The sequence below is a fragment of the Xiphias gladius genome, chromosome 1, assembly GCF_016859285.1.
Source record: "Xiphias gladius isolate SHS-SW01 ecotype Sanya breed wild chromosome 1, ASM1685928v1, whole genome shotgun sequence".
In the NCBI taxonomy this organism is placed as follows: Eukaryota; Metazoa; Chordata; class Actinopteri; order Istiophoriformes; family Xiphiidae; genus Xiphias; species Xiphias gladius.
In genome coordinates this window covers 16,689,057-16,715,164 of record NC_053400.1, presented here as the reverse complement: position 1 = coordinate 16,715,164, position 26,108 = coordinate 16,689,057, and the positions used below count along the sequence as shown (strand labels likewise).

Genomic DNA, 26,108 nt, shown 5'->3' with positions numbered 1-26,108 from the left:
CCCACTTTAAGATAGGCGTAATAACAGAAAATGTATGTCTACTGTGTATTGTGGACTTAACAACAAACCAAATGAGAGACACTGACCTTGGTCTCACCAGAATGTTCAGGCTAATGCAGTTTCTTCAGAGTGGAGAATCGATCGTCTTGAAGATGAGCTACCAAGGCACAGTTAGTTTAAGGATTGCCCTGAGCAGATCCGACCCTGGCCGAAGGGAGCAATTATTGCACCAAGGGTGAGGCGAACTGCCCAGTATGAGAGGTTACAGTGGTTCCTTGTTCATATCCATCACTCTCACACAACACCAACATCACTGCAAGACACTGGAAAATGGAAAAGACAGCTCCTCCTGAGGATGATATCGAGACATTATCCCTTTGTCACCCCAATCTCCCTTTTCTGTCCTTTTGTTCTTTGTCCTCGTTCTGTTCCCTTGTATCTTCTTTGTCTCTCTAAGTGAATTACTCAGCAGCAAAGTAGTTGCAATTAAGTAAGAAGATCAGGGTCAGAAACTGTGATAAAACAGTGGTGTTTTTTCTAATTGAAGTTTCCATGTATTGATGACCTCTATACAGAAAAATAGTATATGGAATTTTAATCGTAATTCTTAACATCAAAATACATTCACACACAAACAAAATATAGAAATCAAAGATGGCAGTGGTTTATAGTAGACCATACACAGAGGTGAATGAATAAAATCATTTTCAAAGTGTGTGCTTGCTTTTTTAGTCATCTTTTTAGATAAAGTGCAGAAGGTGCATAATCTGATCCACAATGTCAAGTTCATGTTTATATTAATACGGATCCAACAATTGATGACCACTTGTTATGCTGTATAGTTTTCTAATCAAGGTTTGCTTGACGGGGTCACAAGCAGCATGGCAACACAGATTTACGAGTTCAAGCACTTAGTATTAGCTCGCGACCAGTCAACCTCATAGAGCACGTGCGCGATCCAGTTTATCATACATGCATGCAGGATGCTGAAATATGCAGCCTGAGAGGCCACACATCTGAAGCAATACATTTCGGTTATATATTTATTTTATAAGACACTATTTTATTCATGCATTATCCTGGTTTTTTGTAGTCTACAATACACTGGAATAAGAGAAGCAGATACATTTGCTTTAACAGTGTGGGTTTAGTCTCAACATTAGCAGTAGAAACAGAAGACACAGACACAACAGGGCAGTTGCAGCTCAGAAATATTTATGTTGTATGCTATAAGAGCATTGTGCCCTGGAGCAGCTTGCAGAGGAGAATCTGAACATCAAAGTCTTTGACCATTGTTCTCACTTAACTAAAGGTACATTACTAAAATCAGGTGAGGTCGGAGAGTCTGCTCCAGGGGGAGGGGGTCTTATCCACAAGTAAGGGGAACAAAGGAATGTAAGACTGACCACCAGACCTACCGGACCCTGAACAAATATGTATTGATTACATCCCCAGATCTACAACAATGTTTTACAATAATGTACTTATTTTTGATTATATGTTATTATTATAGATGCTGTTCTATATAAAAATGCATAAACAAATCTCAACATCCTTAAAAAGTTCTGTTTCCAGTTGAAATGCATTAAATTACATGCACAAGGAAAGACACAGGTGTCTGTGATTAATAGTGCTGACTCATCAATAACGTAATTTTTTTTCTTCATGCTGTAGCTTCTGTAATCCTCTAAAGATCCAGCAAATTGCACATTATTTAGAAAAGTTTGTTATTGCATCTCTAGATCCACTGAGAAGAAAGAGATTTTTTTTCCCCCATGTCCCAGTAGATAATTCAGAATCATAATAGCCATTTCCCGTATGGACATCAAGTAAAATTGGTTCTTTGAAATGATAAAAATATTATCCTTCTATCCCACTTTGTTTCGGTGCCAACAGGTACAGAGCATATTATCCCTCCATACAACGCTCATCTTGTAAATAATCACTACTCGCATGTCATACCCCCTCCATCCTATTTGGCTCTGCCTCTGTTTTGCTTTTTTATTATTCAATCAACAGTCACATTGAAGAACGGTGTCTGTGAGATTTAAAAGAAAGTCACACTCAGTAATAATCAAATCAATGCACACAATCAGCCATGCATCCTGGATCAAAATCCCCCATCATGAAAAGCTTAACTAACACCTAATTAATCATCAGCTATGAGTGTATTGTGGCTATTGTAATGTCTTTTGTGACAGTCATGGGTTGAATTTACAGGTGCAACCCTGTAGCTTAGGGGTTGAGATGGCAACCATGAACTGCAATGTACCAAGTTCCAGCCCAGATGGGGACCTTTGTTGTATCCCTGCCCTGTTTCCTTTGTTTCCTGTCATCTCTCTGTCTTCTGCCTATAATAAATGCTATTATAAAACACCTAAAAATAACTTTAGAAAATAGTTCTACCCCTGTAAAACCACAACCTATGATTTGTACATTTCCAATTTTTCTGTGTGGATTTAAGAAACAAATTTAGTTTCAAGACAGTGGACTGCATTTCTAAAGAGCATTGTAAATGTAACAAAGAAAGAGTACTCAAAAGATTGACTTTGCTAAGAGGACCATTTGTGCCTCACCTGTTGTCCATTGGTCTACAAATAATGGCGTTTTTGATGAAGAGAATCGCAAATACACCTGTGTGCTCCCCCACCCAGAGTCAGATGAGAAGAATGATACCTCTCTCTTCCAGTCCACTAGTACCTTCTTTTGGTGGATGGGAAGTGGCGTTGTGGAAGCACATAAGGTTGATTAGGCGTATCAGAATTCGCTGATCACGTACTTGCGAATATTTAGATCTCAAACATGCAGATATTAGTCGCTAAGCCTGTTAAGCCCTTTGAGATAGCTTTACAGAACTAGAGTTAAATGTCAGTATAATTCCTCTAAAGCACAAGAGGCTCCTCTGTGAAAAAAGAAGGTTTTAAAAATTGAGAATCAGAGGGGCACTAACCACATTTAATTGAAAGTAGACAAGTGCTAATAGTTGTTGCACTTAAGAAGCCCCACTGAGCTCTCAATTATCATACTCTTTGCCTATGTGAACCAAATGTCTGACAGATAATTATATCACAAAGTACGATGATTTGTGAAAGTGATCTCCCCTTCCTTGTTACCACAGCGCCCACTAACAAGACCTTAACAAAACACCCTCTGTCCCTGCAATGACAGACTTGCATTATTCATCACTGGCCCCGCAACATCAAACCATCCATAAGAAGCAGCCCTCGTTGGATCCTGGATGAGATAGCTCATCTATGAGAGTGACAGATGGAAAAATTCAGTGGTCAGGCGGATGTTTAAACTCACAAGGAAATGGCATTTTGTTTGCTTTGCTTCTGTAATAGGACATAATTGCTTGTCACACATCCGGAATATAACCATGGTGTCTGAGGAAAAGGAACACAGTTTTTTGAGCGGATGTCAACGGGGACTGGCATCGCATTGTTGCCTGTTGTGTTGACTAATTGTGAGGTTACAGATTTTATACAATGGGAGAGGTGGTTGGAAGTTGGGAATACTTGCCGTACTTTTTTGGAAATGCCCAAAGAAATTAAAACCAGTAAATGGTGACACAAAAAGGTGAGGAAGAATACTAATATACAAGGTACAGTATACACAGTAGGTACAGTGTAAACAAACACTTAACTAATCAGGTAAAGAAAAGAATGATTGAGAGAAGTTACTTTTGTTTTTCAGTGTGTTTAATGATCTGACAGTTCAGCTTTTTAAGATCCTCACAGGTTTGTCCTGTGCCCTCCAGATATCGGTACTTGATACAGAACTACACAGTAAAGCTTCAAGTACTTCACTCTTAGCTTGATAGGCAAACTGTAGAAAACCATTTAACCGAATACAGTTTCTTTCAACTGAATCAGAGCAATCTTTGCAAATGTTTTAAATATATGGAAGTGCTAAAAATTACAGAGCTTTCTGCAGTTGAAAAAAAAGCAAGACAGATTTTGTTCTTTTTGGTTCTCCTGTCTCTTTCATCTTAACTTAGAAATAATTTATATATGTCCCCAAACATGAAACCATACACTCATAATCTGCGCATTATGTTTTGAATATATAAAATAAATAGTCTTGATCTGCTACAAACTAGGAAAAGGCCTGTCCATGCCAGCAGTTCACAATCACTCACAATGTGCCTATCTGCACAAAATTGAGAAGGTCAACTTTAAACGGGTGTCAAGAGAGGAGACCACAAAAACCCCAATTTTTGGCCTCCAGTCTGGTTTCCTATCAGATTTAAATTATTATGTAGGAGTCAGTAGTCTGGCACCATCATGTATTTCAATCCGCTTACAGGCCGGGACACACGTAAGTCACTGCCTTAATTTCTTAAGACTTCTCTTACACATATTTCCAAGGAACCCACCTTTCTCACTAAGACTTTTCAGTGTCTACGTTTAAAAGTCTTTTGACATGCTTCCTCTTGGTTTCTCTCCATTCATCCTGTAAATATTTTACTGTTCTTTTATTATTTTACTGTTGCTCTTTTTAATGAGTCTTCAATTCTGACTCAGTGCAACATTACAAATCTTGTTCTGACAAGAATTGATTTTGACCTACATTCACAATGTCTACCACAATTTGAAAGCATAAATCATTTGTTTATAGGGCTGTAATGTTTTGATGAAAAGGCTATGTAAATGGCAAATTTCTTATAGAATTTTAATGTTCTTACTGGCTGTTTTGAAAATACAATTGCTTTGTAGGATTGTGCTTACTTCAGCTTAGGATTCTCCATTAAAACTGTATACACTATACTCTATGTAGCCTGAAGGATATAGTGTGTGCATGTAATAATAAATGAAAGACATTTTATTGCAGTTACAAAATTTTATTGTAACTTCCACTCCCCGCCAGGGCTAGCCTCTCACCAATACACAAGGCAAAGAAACCATGCAGAAGCCTAAATGTAACATCGGTATAGGCACGGTAGGGACAAGTGTTGGCTGTAAGCCATTTAAGCAAATTAAATGAGAAAGGAGCTGAACTGTTCCGAATGGAAGAAAAAGAGGGAAAATATTAAAACAGGATAATGACATTCCAGCTGAGTAAGTTCCTACTCATCCAGTGAGTTTGACAAACTCCTGGATGTAAAAAGATTTTATCAAACTTACAGTCACTTCCTGTTTACGTGCAAAATAGAGCCATCCAAGGCTATCTGAAGAGTGGTTCTGAATCCCATAGTTTAACACTCACTAACAGCTTGCCAAATTATGAGCAACACATTAAGACTGCCTCCAATCCAGAGCATAGTCTAAAATTAAATCAATTGCTCACCGGAAGGGGAACCACTGCAAATGTGTGCTGTCATAATGTATTTCCATGTTTTGTTCCGGGGTTTTTTCTCGCTAAACTGCTTTATTGTCGTGTCTAATTTGGCAAAGGTTCATTTCAGAGCCGTGCCTACGAGCATTCATTCAAAATCTACTTACACAAGCTGCCTGATTCAGAAATCCACTTGGCTGCATTTTTATGGTCTGTACTTCTGATACACTAATCTTAAACAGTAATAGAACTGACATGCTACAAAATAAATAAGTTTCTTATATTTTTATAGTTTTTTGATTGTTTTTTGATTTTAATTTCCATATTTTATTTTTTCACAGATGTGAAGAAAGTTGTCCATTATGTAGAACTAGAATAGTCAGACAGGTTTTTTTCTTATATTTCCTGAAATGAAGTAAAGCATACAAACAAATAATTAATTACCAAAAAATGAAGGAAAAAAAAATGATTGCACAATTAAATTGTATTGCACACAAAAATGGAACGGGCAAAGAGCAGCAGTGGTCGTTTTTTTTTTTTTTTTAACGGAATAATATTTATTGATAACATTTAACACATTTTACTTACAGATACTTTGTCCAGAAATAAACCATCACTGCACATCAACTGACAGAACAAACACACTGTTTGCCCAAAATAGAAACAGAAACAAAGAAATGAGGAGAAGATATCCCATCAAACCATGACTTCATGCACCAATTCACCACCAAATTAAAAAAGTGTATGGCAGTTCGACCGGTTGTAAGTACAATGTGCAAATGCAGACTCACCTCATTAAAACAAGTAACAAGACTATGTAAAAAAAAAACTACTGTTTAAATCGAGGTATAATACAGACCGAAAATGTCTGCATATGCCTGTTGTTTTTCTTATGGAACATTATAGAAAAGAAAAGATCCATTTTTGCGGTCATTCAACATGCAACTGATCCAACTGAGCTGAGCTCAAGACAGTTTGTCGCTCTTTTCCATTGTAGTTTATGGACGTCTGCATTCTTCTTTTAGGGGCATATGTGTGCAGTTCTCAGCAGCACCACTGTCCAAAGGTACAGCCAAGGCTTCAGGTTGATTGGTGCTCTTATGTGAATTGATGTTCAAGGCTACGGAGAGGGAGGCGTCTTCAGAGAATTACAGGATCCTCCCTGGCTACTACCTGTGGTCCCCTGGTACTGAAAATAAATAAATAAATAAAGCAGAAAGAAAATAACAGTTGTTCCACTTTTACCATGCATGCACACAAAAACAAATCTCTCACACTTAGCTAACTTATATTAGCAGATGTACAGACATATTAAATAACACCATAGCCATTTTTTTAATTACAGCTTTTCATCTTGGAATCTCCAAACAAATGTACTAATCACCTACAGAGTTATTAACTGGGCAGTAAAACAAACCGTGAATTTTGATTTTTGTGAGGTCAGCTTATTTATGTATTCCCTCAATTTTATTGGAATGGTCTCCACTAGTGTGACTGTGTTGTTTGCCAACTGCAAACAAAAGGATAAAAGCTTTTACAGACAAAGTGGCTTACTTGGCAAATGAATGTAAATTGATCTGCATTTGAAACCTATCGGCTACAGTACTTTGCAGTTTGGGAAGTAGCATGAGGATGATGGGCTTGTGAAGACAGAACAACTTTGACTGAAATTACTTGGGAGGAAGTAAATAGTAAATGTGGTTTCTTGAGGCCCCAATGAGGATTTCAAAGTACTACATACTTCAATAGCCCCGAAAGAAACATAACAAACTCAATTTCCACTTTTCTCTGACTCCCACTGTCTCTTTAGATTTTGCAGGCACAGACCTTTGATGAGCACACAAATACACACAATAAAGACATTTTTCCAGGCTGAGTGCACAGGTCAGACATACCATCCTTCAAATTCTCAGCATGACTTCCTCTTCTCTGCTGTCAGAATATCAGTTCTATAGTTTTTTCTAGCTCTATGCCTCATCCACCCTCTAATTTTTGCAATTCCAAATGAATCTAAAGTTTTTCCAAGGACAGATATTTGGCTAATTGTACGTATTTTATTTACCACATATTAAAAATGTGAACTACACAGAGAGCTGAGTGGGTTTTCATCTGGAACTACATGCACCCTAACATGCCTGGGGCTGAATCACATCAGAGCATTGTCTACTTTGTCTCCCTCGCTAGTTTCCCACTGCACTATCCCAAAAAAGAAAGGAGATTAAAAAAAAGAAATGAGTGAACTGGCACACTCACAAAGACAAGTCGCCTGTCCTGTATAGAGACATATCATTCCAGTAAATTGCCAAATAACTACGGGCTTAAAACTGTTTTTTAATCTAAAAAAAAAGATACTTTTACACGAGGTACTGTGCATCAAGACTATTTGCCTGTGAAAAACAGGTCCATAGGTCGTCTGTGCAAATAGCCTATTACAACCCATAGTTATGTTTTACTGTTAGGCAACCTATAATTACAACGGGAGCAAAGGAGGAAGTTAATGACATAAACTTAACCACAAGTTTATTATTGTAACCATGACAACGAAGGTCCGCCTAGCCTGCCGCCATTGGGGCACCATTTCAGGAGTCGCTCCTATGGGTCGTATCAAAGCGTATGGCTTATACGGTCATTTAGGTTGGAGGCCTTGTTGTGTGCATCCCCATGGTAATTGTGGCAGATTATCTGCTCTATTCCAGAGCATGTTATGTTTCCACAATCAGATCCAGATATGTACTTTCAGAGAAACAGCATCACCCTCTGTTGACTTTTTGGAAGGAACAACTTTCTTTTCACTAAAGACTATTAAATCAGATACATAATGTTCCTGGGTGTTTGAGGCTATTTGTCATGTCTGGCAATAAAAAATGGTTGATTTTTTTTTACTTTTTACTTCAGTGTTCAGTAGCTTACAACCATATTCCCATTACTGCTGAGCAAGAATCTTTTCACAGCCTCCTTTTAACAACACACTACTGTATCGGTGAATACTAACAAATCCGCTGTGATCCGCTTTTGTGTAGCTCATACACCAGCACTTTCTGCAGTTTTTTTATTTACAGCAGTCTTGTTTTTTGCTATAAAATCTTTTGTGTAGCTCATACATTTTTTTAATCACAGTTTGCTTGTCAGGAATCACTTTATATGTCTCTAGTAAACTTCTTTTTACGTTACTGTCAAACGATACAGTGCAATGTGTTAAAAGTGCTGGTGGCATACTATTATACACTGTATTTATTGTATTTCATTTCCTTTACTGAACCCCCTTAACAGTACTTCTGCATATACCTATATTCACCACAAAGTTAAATGAAACTTTATATCCTTTTCTGGAAATGGATATTTTATATGCATTTGCCATTTCTGATTAACCCTGCCTATGAAAACAGGCTAAAATAAAATAAAATTAGAAATTGTGCGGCACTTCAATACCTACTGTAATGGTTCATTGCTTTGGACTTTTAAAAGTCTGGGGGTCATGATAGTAGCACATTACAACCAACTACAAAATGTTTCACTTCTAGATTCAGCCCGTGTCTGCCTGAGGACTGGAACAATTGTCAAACTCCATATCAGCTTGCTCTTTTGACAGTGTTAGCTGCAAATTACAGTTAGCAAAAACAAAAATATGTTCATGTTCAAAATCTGATCATTCCTCATACATGCATGGAAACATATGTATGTCAAACCATTCACAGTGACGTGTCCTCACCTCAACGAGAGGATGCCAGTGGGCGACAGGTTTTCGGGGATATGTAAGCATTTCGCTCCAGTGATCTCGACCGAGGTTGTCTGCGTCATTGCCAACTCGACACACACCAATGACCTCATTATGGCCTACGCTGTAGGTGCAGGGGGAAGAAGGAGAAAAAATATGATCACCACCAATGCTGCATTCCAAAATTGATGACGCATTATATCTTGATTTCAAAAAAGAAAACAATTATCTGAAGCTGACAAACTATTTCTGTGACAGAAAGAGTTTACAAAATCATTACAATGTGCTTTAAAAATATTTCATCCTTTCTGTACTGCAGCATGTAGAAATTAAAAATGAGCCTCTTGCAAGAAGTGCAAAATACTGTATGACCTGTATGAATGAATATGGAAAAGTTCCTAACCGGTCATAGTCCATCACTGCAATCAAAAGGCTTATCTGCTCTATGTTTTCTGTGGGGACATCAAAGACAATGGCCTCATTATAGACTGGATTCAAAGTGTTCCTTTTTGTCGATGTCTTCCTCTTCTTCAGTCTGCGACCATCACACATTAGTGAAACCTTCACGTATGGATCTATGAAAGTGAGAGAAACAGAACGGGAAGGTATACATTTTCATTCAGGATACCAGTGAGACCCTGTAGTTACAGACAGTATCAGTTTTTAATTACCAGATGCACCGGTGATATCCATGGCTTTGAGATTGCGAGCCTTTATCATGGTAATAGTCAATCTGCCTGCAGTAGGCAAGTAACAGAGTGAAAACATCAGATCCCCGAGGTCCACGTTATCCTGAAAGACAACACAAAACACATTTACGCTATCATAAGCTTTATCTTGATGATATATTACCAGTTTTAGTCATGCAAGTATCTATTGCTTTTACATTGATAAAAGCAACTTGACAGTCACTCTTTAAATAACAATAATGCCATTATTTGTCGTACTGCTGCTTCTCATTACTGAACATTGGCCGAAGGTGAAAAGTAAGGCCTTGGCATTCTGATATTTGGTTACAGATCTGAAACATGTTTCTGTGAAGGAATACTCTCCTCTGTCACATGGCTCTAATAAAAGCCTCCCACATTTCACCCAACATGGAGACTTCTGTTCAGCGTCAGAAAGGCTCACTTATCACTTGCTCTTAAAATAACTCCACCAAAGAAGTGAGAACCAGGAAAGCACACAAACGTGTCTGGTGAAGACAACTCCTAGTGTAGAATCTCTTGCTGATCTTTTGGTATGTCAGGATGATTGTGTTGGACTTTTGAGTAGATTAAAAGTAGATTGAAATGAGCCTCATATTGTTATAAAAATCCTGCATATGCATAATAACATAAAAGTCTTTTGGCTTAGCAGATTCTGAAGATGTTGAATTATTGAATTATTCCATTCTGAAAATAGATTAAAAAAAAGATTTATCTACCATTTGTCAGCATTGCTAAGCCTAACTGTCTTCTTCTGTGATCTCTATGTAAATATGTGTGTGTGTGAGTGCGGGAGAGAGAGAGAGATTGGGAGATATTGAGAGAGAGAGACAGAAAAAGAGCTCCAGATTTACCCTCCTGAGACCCAAATTGCCCTGTATCTGGACGTGGGTCTTTTGTTACAATCAGAGTTAAGTTTTCAACAGGGCTATCATGTAAGTCATTTTAATTTGCATGATGGATTAACTGACAACCCCTCCAGAAAATGCATTTCACATCCCAGAAGGAACCTGAGGGCTTTACATGCTTCATGGTCAATGGTCTTTGTGCACACTCGAGATACAGGTGGGAAGACAGAGATTAGCACTGTGCTCCAGAATCCCTCCTAGGCAACACGCAGCATTTATTACCCGCAGGTTGAATGTTACACTGCACTGCAAGTCTCTGATAATAGGCTGTGTCCCATATTTCACAAGTGACACACAGTTTACTCGCGTATGTCCTATAGCATTAAACGCCAAAACAATCAATCAAAATGATAACCAAAACAAAACAAATTCAAAATAAGCCACATTTGATAGTAATACAATATATTGTTTTTGTCTGTGTTGCCATTGCCATTCTCAAAATCATAAAAATAACACACTCTCTTCCGTCCAAATGCAATCTGCTTCTAGCACAGAGAAAAACAAGCCAAATCTGGCAACGGAACAACCCATATGGTCAATCCCACTGCCGATTCTTAATGATAATCATGTCATTTATATCGACACAGTTAATTCATCTGTACAGTGATTGTGACAAATGAGCTCTACTGCATTTGTTACAAGATGGCCCACCCCTGTACTGGTGTGCACGTATGAGTGTCCCACTCATGTCAAGCATTTGTGCAACTGTAAGAGTTTGTGTGTGTGTGTGTGTGTGTGTGTGTGTGTGTGTGTGTGTGTGTGTGTGTGTGTGTGTGTGTGTGTGTGTGTGTGTGTGTGTGTGTGTGTGTGTGTGTGTGTGTGTGTGTGTGTGAGAGTCTCTGTATGTGTGTGTGCGCGTGTGTCTGTGTGTGTGAGCTGGGTAGTGTGAAACTGAAAAAAAAAACTGAACAGTGTGAGAATGGAGCTTTCCAGATACTGTCAATCTCTGATCCCCATCACCATCTGTCACATACTATTCTATTCTAACTGGGTTACATTGATTAACAATCAATTATTAGGGCAGAAGTGTCAGGAATGTCTCACGAAACAACCAGAAGCTGAGAGTTTACACAAAAATATCAATACTTTTGTCAATATCAATATTTCCCTCAAGTCTCTATTTGGCGCACTGATAGAACAACTATTTTACTGTAATCTTATTAGCCTTTCCTCTCACTCACTAACTGCACTCCATTTCTCTCATTTTCTGAAAATATGGACCCGTGATCAGCTACTTTATGGTAAATAAACAAAGACCTATGAAGAACTGGTAGCTGGACCACTCCATTGTAGTCAGGCACATATTAGGAAAACTTACACAGGCACCGCCTTGATGTTTATGAGACATTTGTAAATTGCTATGACTTTTGGCTAAAGTCTTTGCCATTGTCAGCATCAAATACAATGTCGGTTCTATTAAATATTTGTACTGCAAAGATATAGGCTTTAGCTATCAAGCGCAAATGCCAGTGTACATCCTGTGATATGTTTCACACAGGCTTTGCCCTCCAACAAACTCAATTGGCATGGTCATTTTAACTGCAGAGAAACACTCTGAAATATGCGTGTACTTGCTAAGCGAATCTGCTGGCCATGGCACGGACTGCACGCAGGGCAGGTCAGAATCATGACTTACTTGCTGTCAGAGATGACCATAGGAGAGCGTGGGCATCACCCTCCTTATGTTGGGGGGGGGGGGGGGGGGGTGTTGCTGCTGAATTTTGCTGTATAAAAAGGTCAATTAAACTGTATTTGAGCACTCACCCATGTCCATTTATGTGTCTATTAGTCTGTCAGATTGGTGTTAAGTCGGTGTACTTTGCCCCTGGGCACTAACAGTCCTCATTAGAGACCGAAGCCTCTGAGAAACAAAATGCTTACACAGTGAGACCCTGGATCTACAAGCACAGGGAGAGCCCTCTAATCTTGTCACCCTGATGCTCCTCATGTTACTGATGCCCCTGGGACACTGCCACCGTTATACTACACTGAAACACTACATGTAATACTATACAGTAGTACAGTATACTGTTTTTGCAGTTTGTCTACAATAAATTAATGTAATTTACCTGTTTGTACAGATATGACATTTTGTCATTTGCATGGAGTATTTTTTAATTTACTTTCCTTTGTTCTTCATCAACTATGTTGTGTTCAAAGACTTGTCTACATAAAGTAGAGCTGAGCTGAACTAAGTTCAGCTGAGCTGAGTTGAGTTGAGGAAATGATGCAGGACCATCAGTATACATCAATCAAACTGAAAACTTAACTAAAAGAATTGTTTTGAACCTTTTTTTTTAAAATAAATTTTTAACTTTTTAAGATTAATAAAGATTTATAAGAGTCATAAGATCTATAATGTTTTTGTTTTCTAGGACCTTCATGGAGCTATCTTAAAACTCTTATTTTTCCTGAATGTACTTTACATATAAACATCTTTGAATACCCTACTTTGTCACTTTTATGTTCTCAAAACCCAATTAGATTTGTATGTATCAAGAAAGTGGGACACAGATGCTGACTTTGTGAATGCCAAGTGGGGTTATGATGGCTGTATATATGACTTGTACTGTGTAGAGGGACGCGCTTGGCCTGGTTGGCCAAGAAAATACAATTACCTTATAAGACCTTAAGACTGTTGGAGGGATCCATGCAACTTTCCTTTGCTTTTACCATTCACAAGTTGCCAAAATATAGCGGTTGGGCAAAGCTGGTACATACAGTGTGTATGTGAGAGAAAGAGAGCAAGACAGAGACAGAAAGAGAGAGAGACACAGAAAAGCAGAAAGCTTCTGACCGCCTGTATTTTTAGAGGCCATGAGTAGGAAGCTGTTAATGGTCTCCAGCATACAGTATGTCGGACTTTGTGCATTTAACCATTGGCTGGCAAGTCGATATCTGCTGCAGTTAGTAGCCTACAGAATAGACTGACATGCACCATGTCACAAATTTGAGCTCCACACTGAAGTCACATAAATTTGAAAAACAACAACAAAAACATCAGATGTCCACATTCCAAAAGAAAAAAGGACAAGATTAATAACGGGAAAAACCATTTAACAGTTTTAATGTTGTGGCTGATTTGTGTATATAGCTATATAAATAATATATATAGCTCCAATGAATAAGGTTTTTTTTTCTATTCTAGCTGATTATATGGCTTTTATACAAATTTACCATAATCAAAACAAGTTCAGCAGATGTCTTTCAGATGTATTTCTGCTGTGGTAAAGCAAGACTACCCCCTGGCAGGTATAACAAGATTCATACACAAAAATGATACGCGGTGGAGCAGTTATTCTGAGTGGTGAAAGCATGAATGACCATGAAAATGAATATGAAAATTGAATGATGCAGCTCTCTCTAATGTGAAAGACCAAAGTAGAAAAACATGTTAACAAGTTTCAAGGCTTTAACGGCTTATATTTAGACTGGATTGACAGGTGGATCAGTAAATTCAGGTTATTAAGGTACAAAGCTCATTGAACTGAACCAGCTGCAGTGCAGACAAGTCATTTGCATATGCTGCATGGAACAGAGCACCAGCAGACAAGCCTGGACACCAACAGAGGCAGAGGATGCATTGCTTATTAGATACACAACAGACAGACACACATAGACACAACACACATACAGTTGCTCAGCTCCCATTCTTCTCTCCATACTGTAGAACTAACTTAGTGTTTTGCTAAAGTGTGCCAGGTAGTTGCTATTACGGTTCAGCAAATGTCAAAGTGTTGTCAACTTGGGTTCTATTTTTTTTGGTTACAGACACCAGTTCTATTGGTCATGAGAACATTGTACTGACAAAATATATTGCTGAAATTTCTGAACACTGCAACATTGCTAAATATAGGTTCAACAGGGCAACAAACTTGAGCAGTCAGACAGGTTATAAACTACTTCCACATGTCAGTCAAACTTATTTGGAAGAAAAAACAAAGGTGAATTATGATCCAAGCTCTCCATTGTGAACATCCATCACAGTTTACAGACCATCTGACCATGATTTTTGCCCCCACCGGATCTATTTTTTACTGTGTTGCCATTTTTCCACCAAGATCTAGGGAATTACTTTGGTGAGTAAAACGTTATTATGTTACCAGGGCTGTGAAAATTTTAAAACAAAAAATAGTTTGCCTCATTGATCTTGCGTCACTGACCTCCCTGGGATGAAATGAATTGTCGGTGGCAATCAATAGCAAGGAGTCTTATTAATGTCACTTAAGCATGCCATGAAGAATGGGATCAATTTCACATTACAGCTGGTTAAGCTCACACACTGAAATGCCTGTCAATGAAACAATCACTGGAAGCATATATGCATAAATATTTGCGTACACTGTACACTGAGTTCTGACTTGTGTGGACAGTGTTATTATACATTACCTTGCCTATTTAGCTAAGTTATCCTGGTGAGGAGTAAAATTGAAAATGGTCCTCATAAGGGCAGGTGTACGAGAACAAACACACACGCACATGCACACACACACACACACACACACACACACACACACACACACACACACACACACACACACACACACACACACACACACACACTGTCCTTAAAGTAACAGCAAAGGAATTTAAATTCTGTTGACCTTGGATAGTCTCACTCTGGATTTCATTTGCGTATATTTGAAAAATGGGTGATCCCAGCCGAGGGTACTGACTTGAGATAAGTAGTGATAGATGCAGTAAATGTCTCTCTGGCCTTCAGCTGTGTCAAGTATCTGTAATGTGTATAGTTTTAAATGTTTCTCACAAAAAGAAGGAATTTTGATAAACAGCGATCTCAAATAAAAGGAGTATCTGCATCTGCACAAAGCAAATGTACAAAAAATATTATATATCTGAACAGATGCCTGAGAAGTATTGTCTGTGGTGGATTGCCTATAAAATACTACAGGGGTTTACTATGCCCAGCATTGATCAGAGGATCAGATACTTTACTCGTTGCTATAAGACTCTCCATCTAACAGACAAAGAGCAAAGTCATCAAGAGAAATCCTTTTTCAAAGTGAGGCCTATTCACCTTACCTACCAACTAATTTTTCTCTTCTTTGTTCAGACCTGACAGCTCAGTGTATTTAAAAAGCAGACATTTTTATTTTATACTTTATACTTTCAATATGAGACACTGCCAAAATGAAGGACTCAAATGTGGATCAGATATGTAGCTCTCAGTAAGATGGCAGAAAATCTGTCAGATTTCATAAAAAAGCTGTTGCCTTTTGTGGTAATAATTCAAAAGTAAATATAACATAACGAATGTATCATTTTGAACATAAGTGCTGACTCACCGAGGAGACATACTGGATGTCCCGGCAGAGTTTTGTCTCCCTGGGGAAATCTGCCAGATCCAGGAAGTTGTCCACAACCACTTGGCCAATAATGTCATGGCGTGAAAAGCGGTCGAAGTCATAGACACTGAAGTGCAGCTTACGTGTGGGAAGCTCAGAGTACGCCACAGGAAACAGGAAGACCTCATCAAAGACCGGGTTCAGAGTCTTGCGATGCACCTTGGTCTGGTGCTTGGTCTTACGATCAGGCAACAGGTAGATCTTAACATAAGGGTCAGAGGTACCAGAGAAGTCTTTAGCTGGGAGGTCCTCTGCTTTGTGGATCTTAACTATTAGCTGTTCCAGGTCACAGTCAAATTTGAGGATGAAGTGGAGGCATCCGCAGCCTCCTCCTCTGCGATTACCTTCGTCTCCCTCAAGGGAGCGCTGTTTGTAGAGCTCAGGTTTGAGACGGCCAAGGCCCAGCCCCATTCCAGTGAGGGAGTCCTGCCTTTGGAACTGGGCAACATTGAAGTCCGGGTTAGACAGATTCATATGTCTGCGAATGGACCCTTGTCTGTAGGCAGAGGAAACCATCAAGAAACATCATCAAACAACATCAACAGGTTGAATCAGAAAAAAACATGTAGGCATTCATGTCCACAGTGGACAATTCTGCACCTCACAAGTTTAACACAGTACCGACACCGCACACCGATGCAGGTAGGTAGTTTGCCCTAATGTAGCCAGGCAGAAAGTCAGAGGGTCTGGAGGTTAGATAATGAATTGGTGAGTAGTGTGTCTAGCTCTCATGCAGGAGTCCATGTTCATGTTCTGTCACAGACCTGCAACTGATGTTTGTTTTATTAGCCTAAACCAAGAGTTTTAGTTGCTTCATGCTAAACATACAGTCACCATGATTTCATTGCTATAACCATTAACTTTCCCTAACTGTAAACATGTCCTACTTGCCATGTAGATATACTGTAGAAAGCAACAATTTGAAAAACTTTGGCATTAAACAAGGTTTTGCAGAATCATGCAGAAGAGTACTGACCATTTCATACACAAATGAATACAAGAGTTGGATGGAAGAAGAAGTATTACAAGCTTCTCAATAATTCTGACCCAATATACTGACCCAATTTCAGACATTGAGCGACCAGATGGTGGGGGTTCAGTGGTCTGTCTCTGTATGCGAGGGTTAGTGTGGACCCCATTTTCCCGACTTTTATTCAGGGCGTCCAGTGGGATGTCTGGAGATGTGTGACTTATCTTCATAGCTGCCTCAGGTGTGGCAATGACCACAGGTGGTGGTGATACAGGCGTCACCGGTGCTTCCACTGATACAACAGATGCCACAGGAGTGGGCTCTCTGGCGATGGAGCAGTGTAAGGACTCACGGCGGTTGTGCATCGGAGGGTCCACGGCTGTGTAAACTGGCTGTCTGGGTGCGGGCTGTGAGGGCAGAGGGCTCATGGTGGGGTTGAGGTGCCCATGGGCCTCCTTGGTGGTGGGGGAGAGCCCACGCTCCCTCCATGGTATCCAGCAGAGCTTCCAGGAGACAAAGAGGGAGACCCCAAACAGGGCCAAGCCACAGGCAGTCACTACCAGTGACAGCAGACTCACTGATATATCTGAAGTGACAAGAGACACAGGAAATAAGGATTTGACTGTGAATGCAGTTTGCTCTCCGATTTGTTGCAAAGCTATACCTTTACCCTATTTACCATCACCATCATTAGCAACCATTATATATGAGGTATTTTGAAAACTATTCTAAAATAATTAATCATATTTTTATTTCAATAACACTCGTGGGTATGTGATCTGTTTTACATTCAGCTGTGGTGTCACAATAGAAGAATAAATGGACAAATCAAGCTTCTTCGCACTACCTAACAAAAAACTTGATTTATTGTAACTGTGGATATAGCTTTCTGTGGGATTGTCTCATTTTCTTTTCTACTGTTATAAAGAATCCCCGACAAGATTAATTAGGATTAACTAAATTTATTTAATTATCCTCTGGAGCCTCATATCTTCCTCCCCAAGTGGAGTTTTCCCCATGCTGTGTTTTCATTCCTTTGCTGATAACAGCAGAGTAATAGTGTGTTAAAACAAAAGCAGCATTAAATTCCTGTTCATATACACCCATTGTAATACTATAATACTGTCAGGGGTTGAGCTGTTATTTTATTCACAAGAATTTAAAATGCTTACGTCAGTTTCGGAAGGGGGGGATTCTCAGTGTTAAAGTTAACTGAGGTTACAATTTGTACATCTGTGGTTGCAACTGTGTTATTGTGAAAATAAATGAACACAGTGAAAAATGGCCATCTAATCAGCATCAAAACTGACAGTTAGAAACCAAGTTATTTTATTTGTCAAGCAGAAAGGCAAAGCTGAATAGCCCTTAATACACAACTGACACAAAACAGAGAAATTAATGAAGTAACAAGTAGCAGATTTAGAAGAGAAACGTTTTTCTCTTTGTTTTGTGTTGAACACAAAAATTCATAGAAAAAAAACCTTGCCCGCCTGCTTTCCAAACTGGTAAGAGTTGATAGTCGTTATACAAAGCACATACCAGCAAACTGAAGGTGTCTGTGAAAAGATAACAGTTTGGTAAAATTAAGGTTTTTATTATTTAACCATGTTATAAAACCCAACCACAAGGTGCTTTAACCAGATATTTTCCAGTAAAAATGCTATGGTAACTTACATGCACAACATATGGTTTCAAAGCTTGATACTGAATATTCCTGCAGCGCATTTGTTTACACCAGCACAGGTTGTGCGAGTCACCAGGGAAAGGGAGGAGGTGTGGACCAACAGAGTCATCAAGTGCTTTCTGAATCATCTTTTTTCTCAAGAAGTGGGTGACTTTCCCCGAAAGCATTCATTTTTTAAAGATACATCAAAGAAACTGCTGCAACACAGCAGCACTGAGGTGCAATCTATGACTCGATGCAATAATAGCATGAGTTTTGTGCACTTTTTTACTAGTCAAATAATTTTTTTCTTTTTTCTTTTCTCCTGACTTTTTTTTTTTTTCTGTGCTGCCTTTTTACTGTCAACAGTGTCGACACACAATACTGTATGTAGGAAAGTATTGAAGTGATAACCCTGCCCTTTGCCACAAATTTGCCTAGACATTTGACGGAGGTGATGTTACTTGTGTTTGAGGTCAGGTAGACCCCAGAGACGTACAACTCCCTATTATACTTCCTGTGAATTAATTGACATAAAACTCCATTAATAGAAATCCAAATCGGAATATGCAGGATTTGGGAGGGGCCGTGCTGCGTAAAAAGTACTTCAACACCAATCGCAGAGGTAGAGGTATGAAAGAGGGTATGAAACTCTATTGTATTTAACAATATTTTACAGCTGCAGTCTCTGAGACCCCAAAAAGAAGTAATGTGTCCTTTTCTGTAGTGGACTTGCTAAACATGTCATCACTTTAAAATTATGTTTACGAGCAATTGTCATAAAATGGATTAAAGTCATTACATATCAAGCTGGTGAAACAATGTTAATTATAATTTTTCAATTTTATATGAAAAAAAATAGTATATGAAATGTACTAATAATCAAATGAAAAGCTTTGTGTGTCATTGTTAGACCATGAATCAACTAGGACTTATAAATTTAAAGCCAGGAGCCTTCTTTATGCACACTGATAATGATCAGACAAATGCTTTCTGATTAGTGCAATGAAATAATGAAAACTCATATTCACTGTATTTTGCTTTGAAAAAAAATGCATAAGGATGTTTCTAAGATATTGTTTATTGTTTTAATGTACTTCAGGTTCTATGTTTGTTATCCTCTGGTTTCGTTTGAAGGTAAAGATTCAGTGGCCGACCTGAACAGTTCTTTCATGAACTACTCACATAAGCTAAAAGACTTCGTCGGGTTAGATTAGCATATAGGTCACCGTATAATAAGGACGGTGTACATACTGCATGTGAGATTAGTTTATAGGACTATCTCCCTCTATATATAATTATCAAAGGCATACACCTACTATATGCTGTGGCCCTCACTCTCTTTGCTCTTATGCATGCGTGAGTTTTTATGAGGCAAAAAAATGAGCAAGTGACGATTACTTTAATCACTCAAACAACAAGATAACAGCAGAAATGAATTCAATTCACATCATGACTAACTGTTATCTTTGTCAAAACAAGGTCTGCACATGAGCGATATGGGGTCTTACCACTGCATCTTAATTAAATCTAAACTTAAGCAGTACCTTTCATATACATCCACTAGAGGGAAAACTAAAACAAACAGTTGCTTTGCAATTAGCAGATAATGATAATGTGGTAGAAAAATAACTAGCATTGCAAATATTGTTCTGTACTTTAAAGGGCAGACCAGCTCATTTGGTAGCCATCAGACACAAAGGGTACATGTATTGCTATGCACCCCTAATTTCAGTGCATGACATGTCATTAAAGAGAGCAGTAGATGCATCTTGGGAGTCAAGGCTTCATGGAGTGCATATTATGTTTTATTTTTCACCTAGTTTTTGGTACTTCTCCTAAAGTACAGGTCCAGATTTTTCATGTCAATCCTAATAATAATAACAATCACATGTCTACACATTGAAAGATTTACTGCTCCCCTCTGAACTGGCTGTGATGTTATCCTTTCCCTTTTACTATACTGGAAAAGATGGGAGATCCACAGTCCTCATTCTGTGCAAAAATGCATTTTAAAGCTCAGCTCAACCTAATATGCGCCTGAATCAGTCGGCATTAGTACAATCAAATGAGTAAGTTACAGTATTTGTATTGTAGAATCCCATCTTTGGGTTTCCTTGCTGAGCTGTGGCTTAGGGGTAGCCACACAAAGAGGGAATTTTGTTCCACAAAGACTGAAACTTTGGAAATGTAATGCACTTTTTATGGAGGAGGAGAGCAAAGTTGCGATCACATCACAATTAATATGAAGAGGAGGAATGATCACAATGGCCAATAACTCTTTCCATATTTATTCTGCATACAGGTACGTGAGTACTGTACAAGTAGGTATTCAACTCGTGATTAACAGAATAGAGAATGTGCGTAGATCATAACAATAATTATTCATTATTTTTTTGTGTGTGTGAACTTTTAAATTTGCGATGTATCTTTTCAGTGACGAGCCGACTTTATGAAGAGCTTAGACAATTAAGTGAAACAACCAGTGGCTTGAAAAGATACAGTAGCAGCGGCCAATATTTTGTTATTTGGACTGCAATTATTACTGGACCAATATCACATACAATATGTGTACATGCATTTGTAACGGCGATATGGTGTACATAACAACAGTTAGAAGGTGAAAACAGTTTGATGTGAACATCTCACTGTTGCATGATTTTTACTTGGCAGTGACCAGGAGAGCTTTTATTTCGAATTTTAAAGTTGCACACTATTCCCCTCCTGAGTTACAGGGGACACGAGTATAGTTTATTATAAGAAGGCAGTGTTACGATCATATGCTTATGGAGTTGTTGCCGTGCCCTCACTGAGGCATGATTAATTGGTTACAGGTCAATAATTTCCTACAATAATTGCATATAATCCTTTCATCTTTGTTAATTATTGCACTCTATATCAGTAGAAAATCCAGGATATTGATTTATGCCACTGAAAGAGTTTGTTGTTTTAAATTATGCAGTTTAATTTTTACACATTTTTCTACAAACATTCCAGAGCTGTATGCAATATCAGTGGTATTTCTGTTTTGAGTCTTTGGCTTCATCTAATTTATATTACAAACACACAGGATGTCTCACCAAGAGAAATACAAATGCTTTTAAAACATCTTACGCAACCACGAACCATCTTGAACTGCATCACGCCTGGCAAGCTCTACCACACATGTGACGCAAAGCTAACACTTAAAATTGAAACATTTACTAGGGAACGCTGTAAAACTTTGTTTATTAGTTTTTAAATTTTGCTCGGCCATTAACATGTGTATTAGCTCAGTGTAAATGAGACAATAAAGTATGTAACGTCCCACCACATTTAAAGACTAAAAATAATTTAGCACTTTTTCATTATATGTTATAGGTAAGGTAACCTAAATCCTGCAAATCCAACAGTACTGTCTAATACTGGACTGGCTCTGTGTGTGTGGGCGCTGTCACAAGACCACGCACAGCAACTCAGACAAACTGGCCTTTCTGCGTTCTGAACTGAGAAACTGAGGGACTCGCCATCTGAGGACACTGAGTCCACAGTTAGCTTGGCAGGCCGCCCCGGTGCTGCCTGGCGGAGAGGAATCTATAGACATCTGGAAGGATTCAGAGACTGCATCACAGCAAAAAGGCTGGACCAAATTTAGAGCACAGGACCTTCAAAGGTGCAATAGTGTAGGAGGCAAGCAAGTGCTAAAAAGCAATATATGGAACCTCTACCTATTGAGAAGTTGTTATTGGCCTTAAACCTATCTCTGCGAGTGTAAACTGTATTTTATGCAATTATTGGAAATTGCTTAATTTAGTACAGTTAATATCAACACAGAGTGCACCACACGATATATTACGCATGGTATGGTTCTGATTGGTGGTCCTCAGGGCTAGACTACAGCTGGTTGCTATCTTCGCAGAATGTTAATTGGATTTATCTGGTTCTTGATTTAGGGACCGCTTTTAAATGTTGTGCACATGCTGAGCCTTTAAAGAACAGTTCCACATTTTGGGGAAAATACACTTATTTGCTTTCTTGACAAGTCTTAGATGAGACGATAGATACCACTCTCATGTCTGTACAGTAAATATGAAGCCACAACCAGCACCCAGTTAGCCTAGCTTAGCCTAAAGACTGGAAACAGGGGGAAACAGCTAGCTTAGCCTCTGTCAAAAAGTAACAAAATCCACCTACCAACATCTCTTAAGCTCATTACTTAAGACATTCAATGGATAACCCAAGATGGTAGTATGATTGCAGAGTTGGTCACATGAGGATTAAAAGTACTGCACAGTGACAAAATGGCATATTCATTAAATGTGGTTTTAATTATCTTGAATGTCAGACTCTGACTGACACAAGGCATCCATGTTTGCTTGGCATCCAGGCAATTCCCTATGCATCAAGTCGGCTATATCGGAGCTTTCATTAAATTCAGAGTCTTCAAGTTGTAATCACGACTTTGATGTTGCCGTGACTGCCATTTACAACTCCGAGATTTGTAATTGCGGTGACAAGGTGTGGTTTTACCCCTAGTAAAACCACACCTTGTTGTTTTCACACCTTGGACAGTACCAAGCCAGTTGTTTCCTCCTGTTTCCAGTCTTTGTGCTAAGCTAAGCTAGCTGTCTGTTGGCTGTAGCTTCATATGTAATGGACAGATATGAGAGTGGTATTGATCTTCACATCTAACTCTCATTAATAGAGCTAATGAATATATTTCCCAAAAGGTCTAATTATTGCTTGAAAGGTTATACAGTTACATTAATTTTGATCATCATATCAAGAACGTAGGGATATTATGATTCATCTGTACACAGTGTGTTCCAGTTACTTGACTTAACTGACGACTCTGATTAACTTTCATCTGGCAGACATATCTGACAAGTTGGTTACAAAATACATCTCCATTACAAATAACTTTTACCGGTATGGGCTAAGTTGCCAAGTCGACATTATGTTTTATATCCAGCATGCCTAAGAAAAACACATAAATGTTCTCTAGCTGTACCCTTAAGAAAGACACAGAATCCCACCCGGCCCACCCTGAACTCTGGGTCCCATGGTGTCCGACCTGCTCCCTCTCTGTTTGATCTTCCAGCCTTTGTCCTTCTGTCATGGGTGTAGCCACCATGCGGGGTGATAGCCTACATGCCAGCTAGAGCTGCAATTAAAACCTTATAGGCAAGCAATAGTGGTAGATACCACCGCTACTATACTGTAGCAGTTCCACTTTTGAGGCTGACATAGTGAAATGGAAGAGACCGGACCGGCCAGTATGATGAATGAGGGAGAGAGCTGTGAGATTAGAGAACAGAGGAAATAACGAGGAAATAAGGAGGAAAATGCGGGAGAGGAAAGGAGTGGGAATTCACAAAGGGCTCCCATGTGGTGAATACTGATAGTAGTCTTAATAGTACTGCAAACTAATTGAGGCGGAGTGAATTGAGTAGGTATGTGGAGGATCGCAGTTATTCTCCTTTCTCGCTCTTTCAAATGATCTCCCTCGCTTTTTCTATATTCTCTGCACACACACTCACACGCACGCACACACACACACACACGCACACACACTCATGTACGCATGCTATTCAGATGAAGATGGGTAGCCTAGGTGGTGTGTTGATGAAAAGTGACTTTGGACAGTTATGTTTAGAAACTTCAGTGCATGCATTTAGTAAATGTTTCACGGGTTAGACGAAGATTTAAATCCAAAGTAAACTTAACTTTCAAAGAAGTAGCATACAGTAAGTGTGCCACGATAGTTGACTGCTACCGGCGAACGCGGGTACACGCGCAACTCACTCAGGGAGGAACAGACTGTACATCCAGTTTTATAAGATCTGTCATTTCTCTAACTGCAAGATATCCCTGCCAGCATCGGCGCACCGGTGTGAAGAATGAATTTGACTAATATCACACATTTCGAATCTTGCAGAACGTGGATATAGTATTTAAAATGTTAGAGACTGAATTTGGCTCTCATTAAAAAGAAGTACAAGAAAAAAGACATTAACTAAACTTGATAATTAGGGAGCTAATTAATGCGAGGGGAAAAGATGCAGATCAAATTTCCAAAAGCAAAGAAAAAGAGATACACACACACACACACACGCACACACACTCATGTACGCATGCTATTCAGATGAAGATGGGTAGCCTAGGTGGTGTGTTGATGAAAAGTGAAAACTTCAGTGCATGCATTTAGTAAATGTTTCACGTAGCCTGCACAGGCTTCGGGTTAGACGAAGATTTAAATCCAAAGTAAACTTAACTTGCAAAGAAGTAGCATACGGTAAGTGTGCCACGATAGTTGACTGCTACCGGCGAACGCGGGTACACGCGCAACTCACTCAGGGAGGAACAGACGGTACATCCAGTTTTATAAGATCTGTCATTTCTCTAACTGCAAGATATCCCTGCCAGCATCGGCGCACCGGTGTGAAGAATGAATTTGACTAATATCACACATTTCGAATCTTGCAGAACGTGGATATAGTATTTAAAATGTTAGAGACTGAATTTGGCTCTCATTAAAAAGAAGCACAAGAAAAACGACATTAACTAAACTTGATAATTAGGGAGCTAATTAATGCGAGGGGAAAAGATGCAGATCAAATTTCCAAAAGCAAAGAAAAAAAGAGATACACACACACACACACACACACACACACACACACACACACATATATATGTGTGTGTGTGTGTGTGTGTGTGTGTTGGTTGTGGAAGCGTTCAAACCAACACCTTAGACCACCTACTGAAACTGAGTTTTAGACGCAGAATGTTCAATGAAAAAAAGTCACATGCGCGTTCCCTTCAGTTGAATCCAATGCGACCCTGGATCACGCGTGCAAGTGATGCCTCACCTGAATCCGTATAGCGTGGCCTGGCAAGGTCTCGGAAATAGTAGATAAAATCCAGGCAGTTTTCGTTCTGCACTTCCCCCTTCGAACAAAGATCTGACAGGAGTTCAAGTGCCTTTTGACAAATCTCGTCATCTCTGTCTCCAGGCATTTCCCACCAGCATCCTTATAAATGAACGGTCTCTTAGGCACCACCACACCACTCCGCCCGCCTCACAGTCACCGATTCCCCGCTGCTCACGGCTGCTTACAGTCAACCCCTCGTCCGGCGGCACGCCCACCCACACGACAGAATCGTCGGAGGCGATCCCTACGAGAAAGAACGAAAAAACACTAGTCCAAGTTGTCCAGAAAAGCACGGGGCCTTCCCCACATGCGGGAAACAAAGAGTTTTTATGAAACAGTCAGCCAGCCCTGCTTGAAAGCCACCGGTTGAATCCACGCTTCGCCACTGCGGCGCCCTGCGCTGACCAAGGTGCTGAAATGTGTGCGCGCCTCGGAGCCGGACTCTCGCCACAGTGAATCTTTGCACCAGGCACCAGGTTGTCGTCCACTGTCTCTTCGCCTTCAAGCGGTAACAAGGTCGGTAAAAGTTGAGCAGCGTTTTACTACATGGAGAAATAACTGCATACGAGAGCAGCACTACCTGTAGCAAAT

At 39.3% G+C, this 26,108-nt stretch overlaps 1 protein-coding gene across 1 annotated transcript; it reads right to left on the bottom strand.

Annotated features, from left to right (window-relative positions):
• Positions 1 to 6,378: 6,378 nt before the first annotated feature.
• On the bottom strand, positions 6,379 to 25,602 carry syt9a (synaptotagmin IXa). Its single transcript, XM_040131291.1, has 7 exons — positions 25,455 to 25,602; positions 17,034 to 17,529; positions 15,914 to 16,469; positions 9,664 to 9,784; positions 9,396 to 9,567; positions 8,987 to 9,116; positions 6,379 to 6,466 (listed from the first exon to the last, which is right to left on the bottom strand). Exons 1-7 carry the CDS (start codon positions 25,600 to 25,602, stop codon positions 6,398 to 6,400), a joined length of 1,692 nt encoding a protein of 563 aa, XP_039987225.1. The 3' UTR covers positions 6,379 to 6,397.
• Between the last annotated feature and the right edge of the window lie 506 nt (positions 25,603 to 26,108).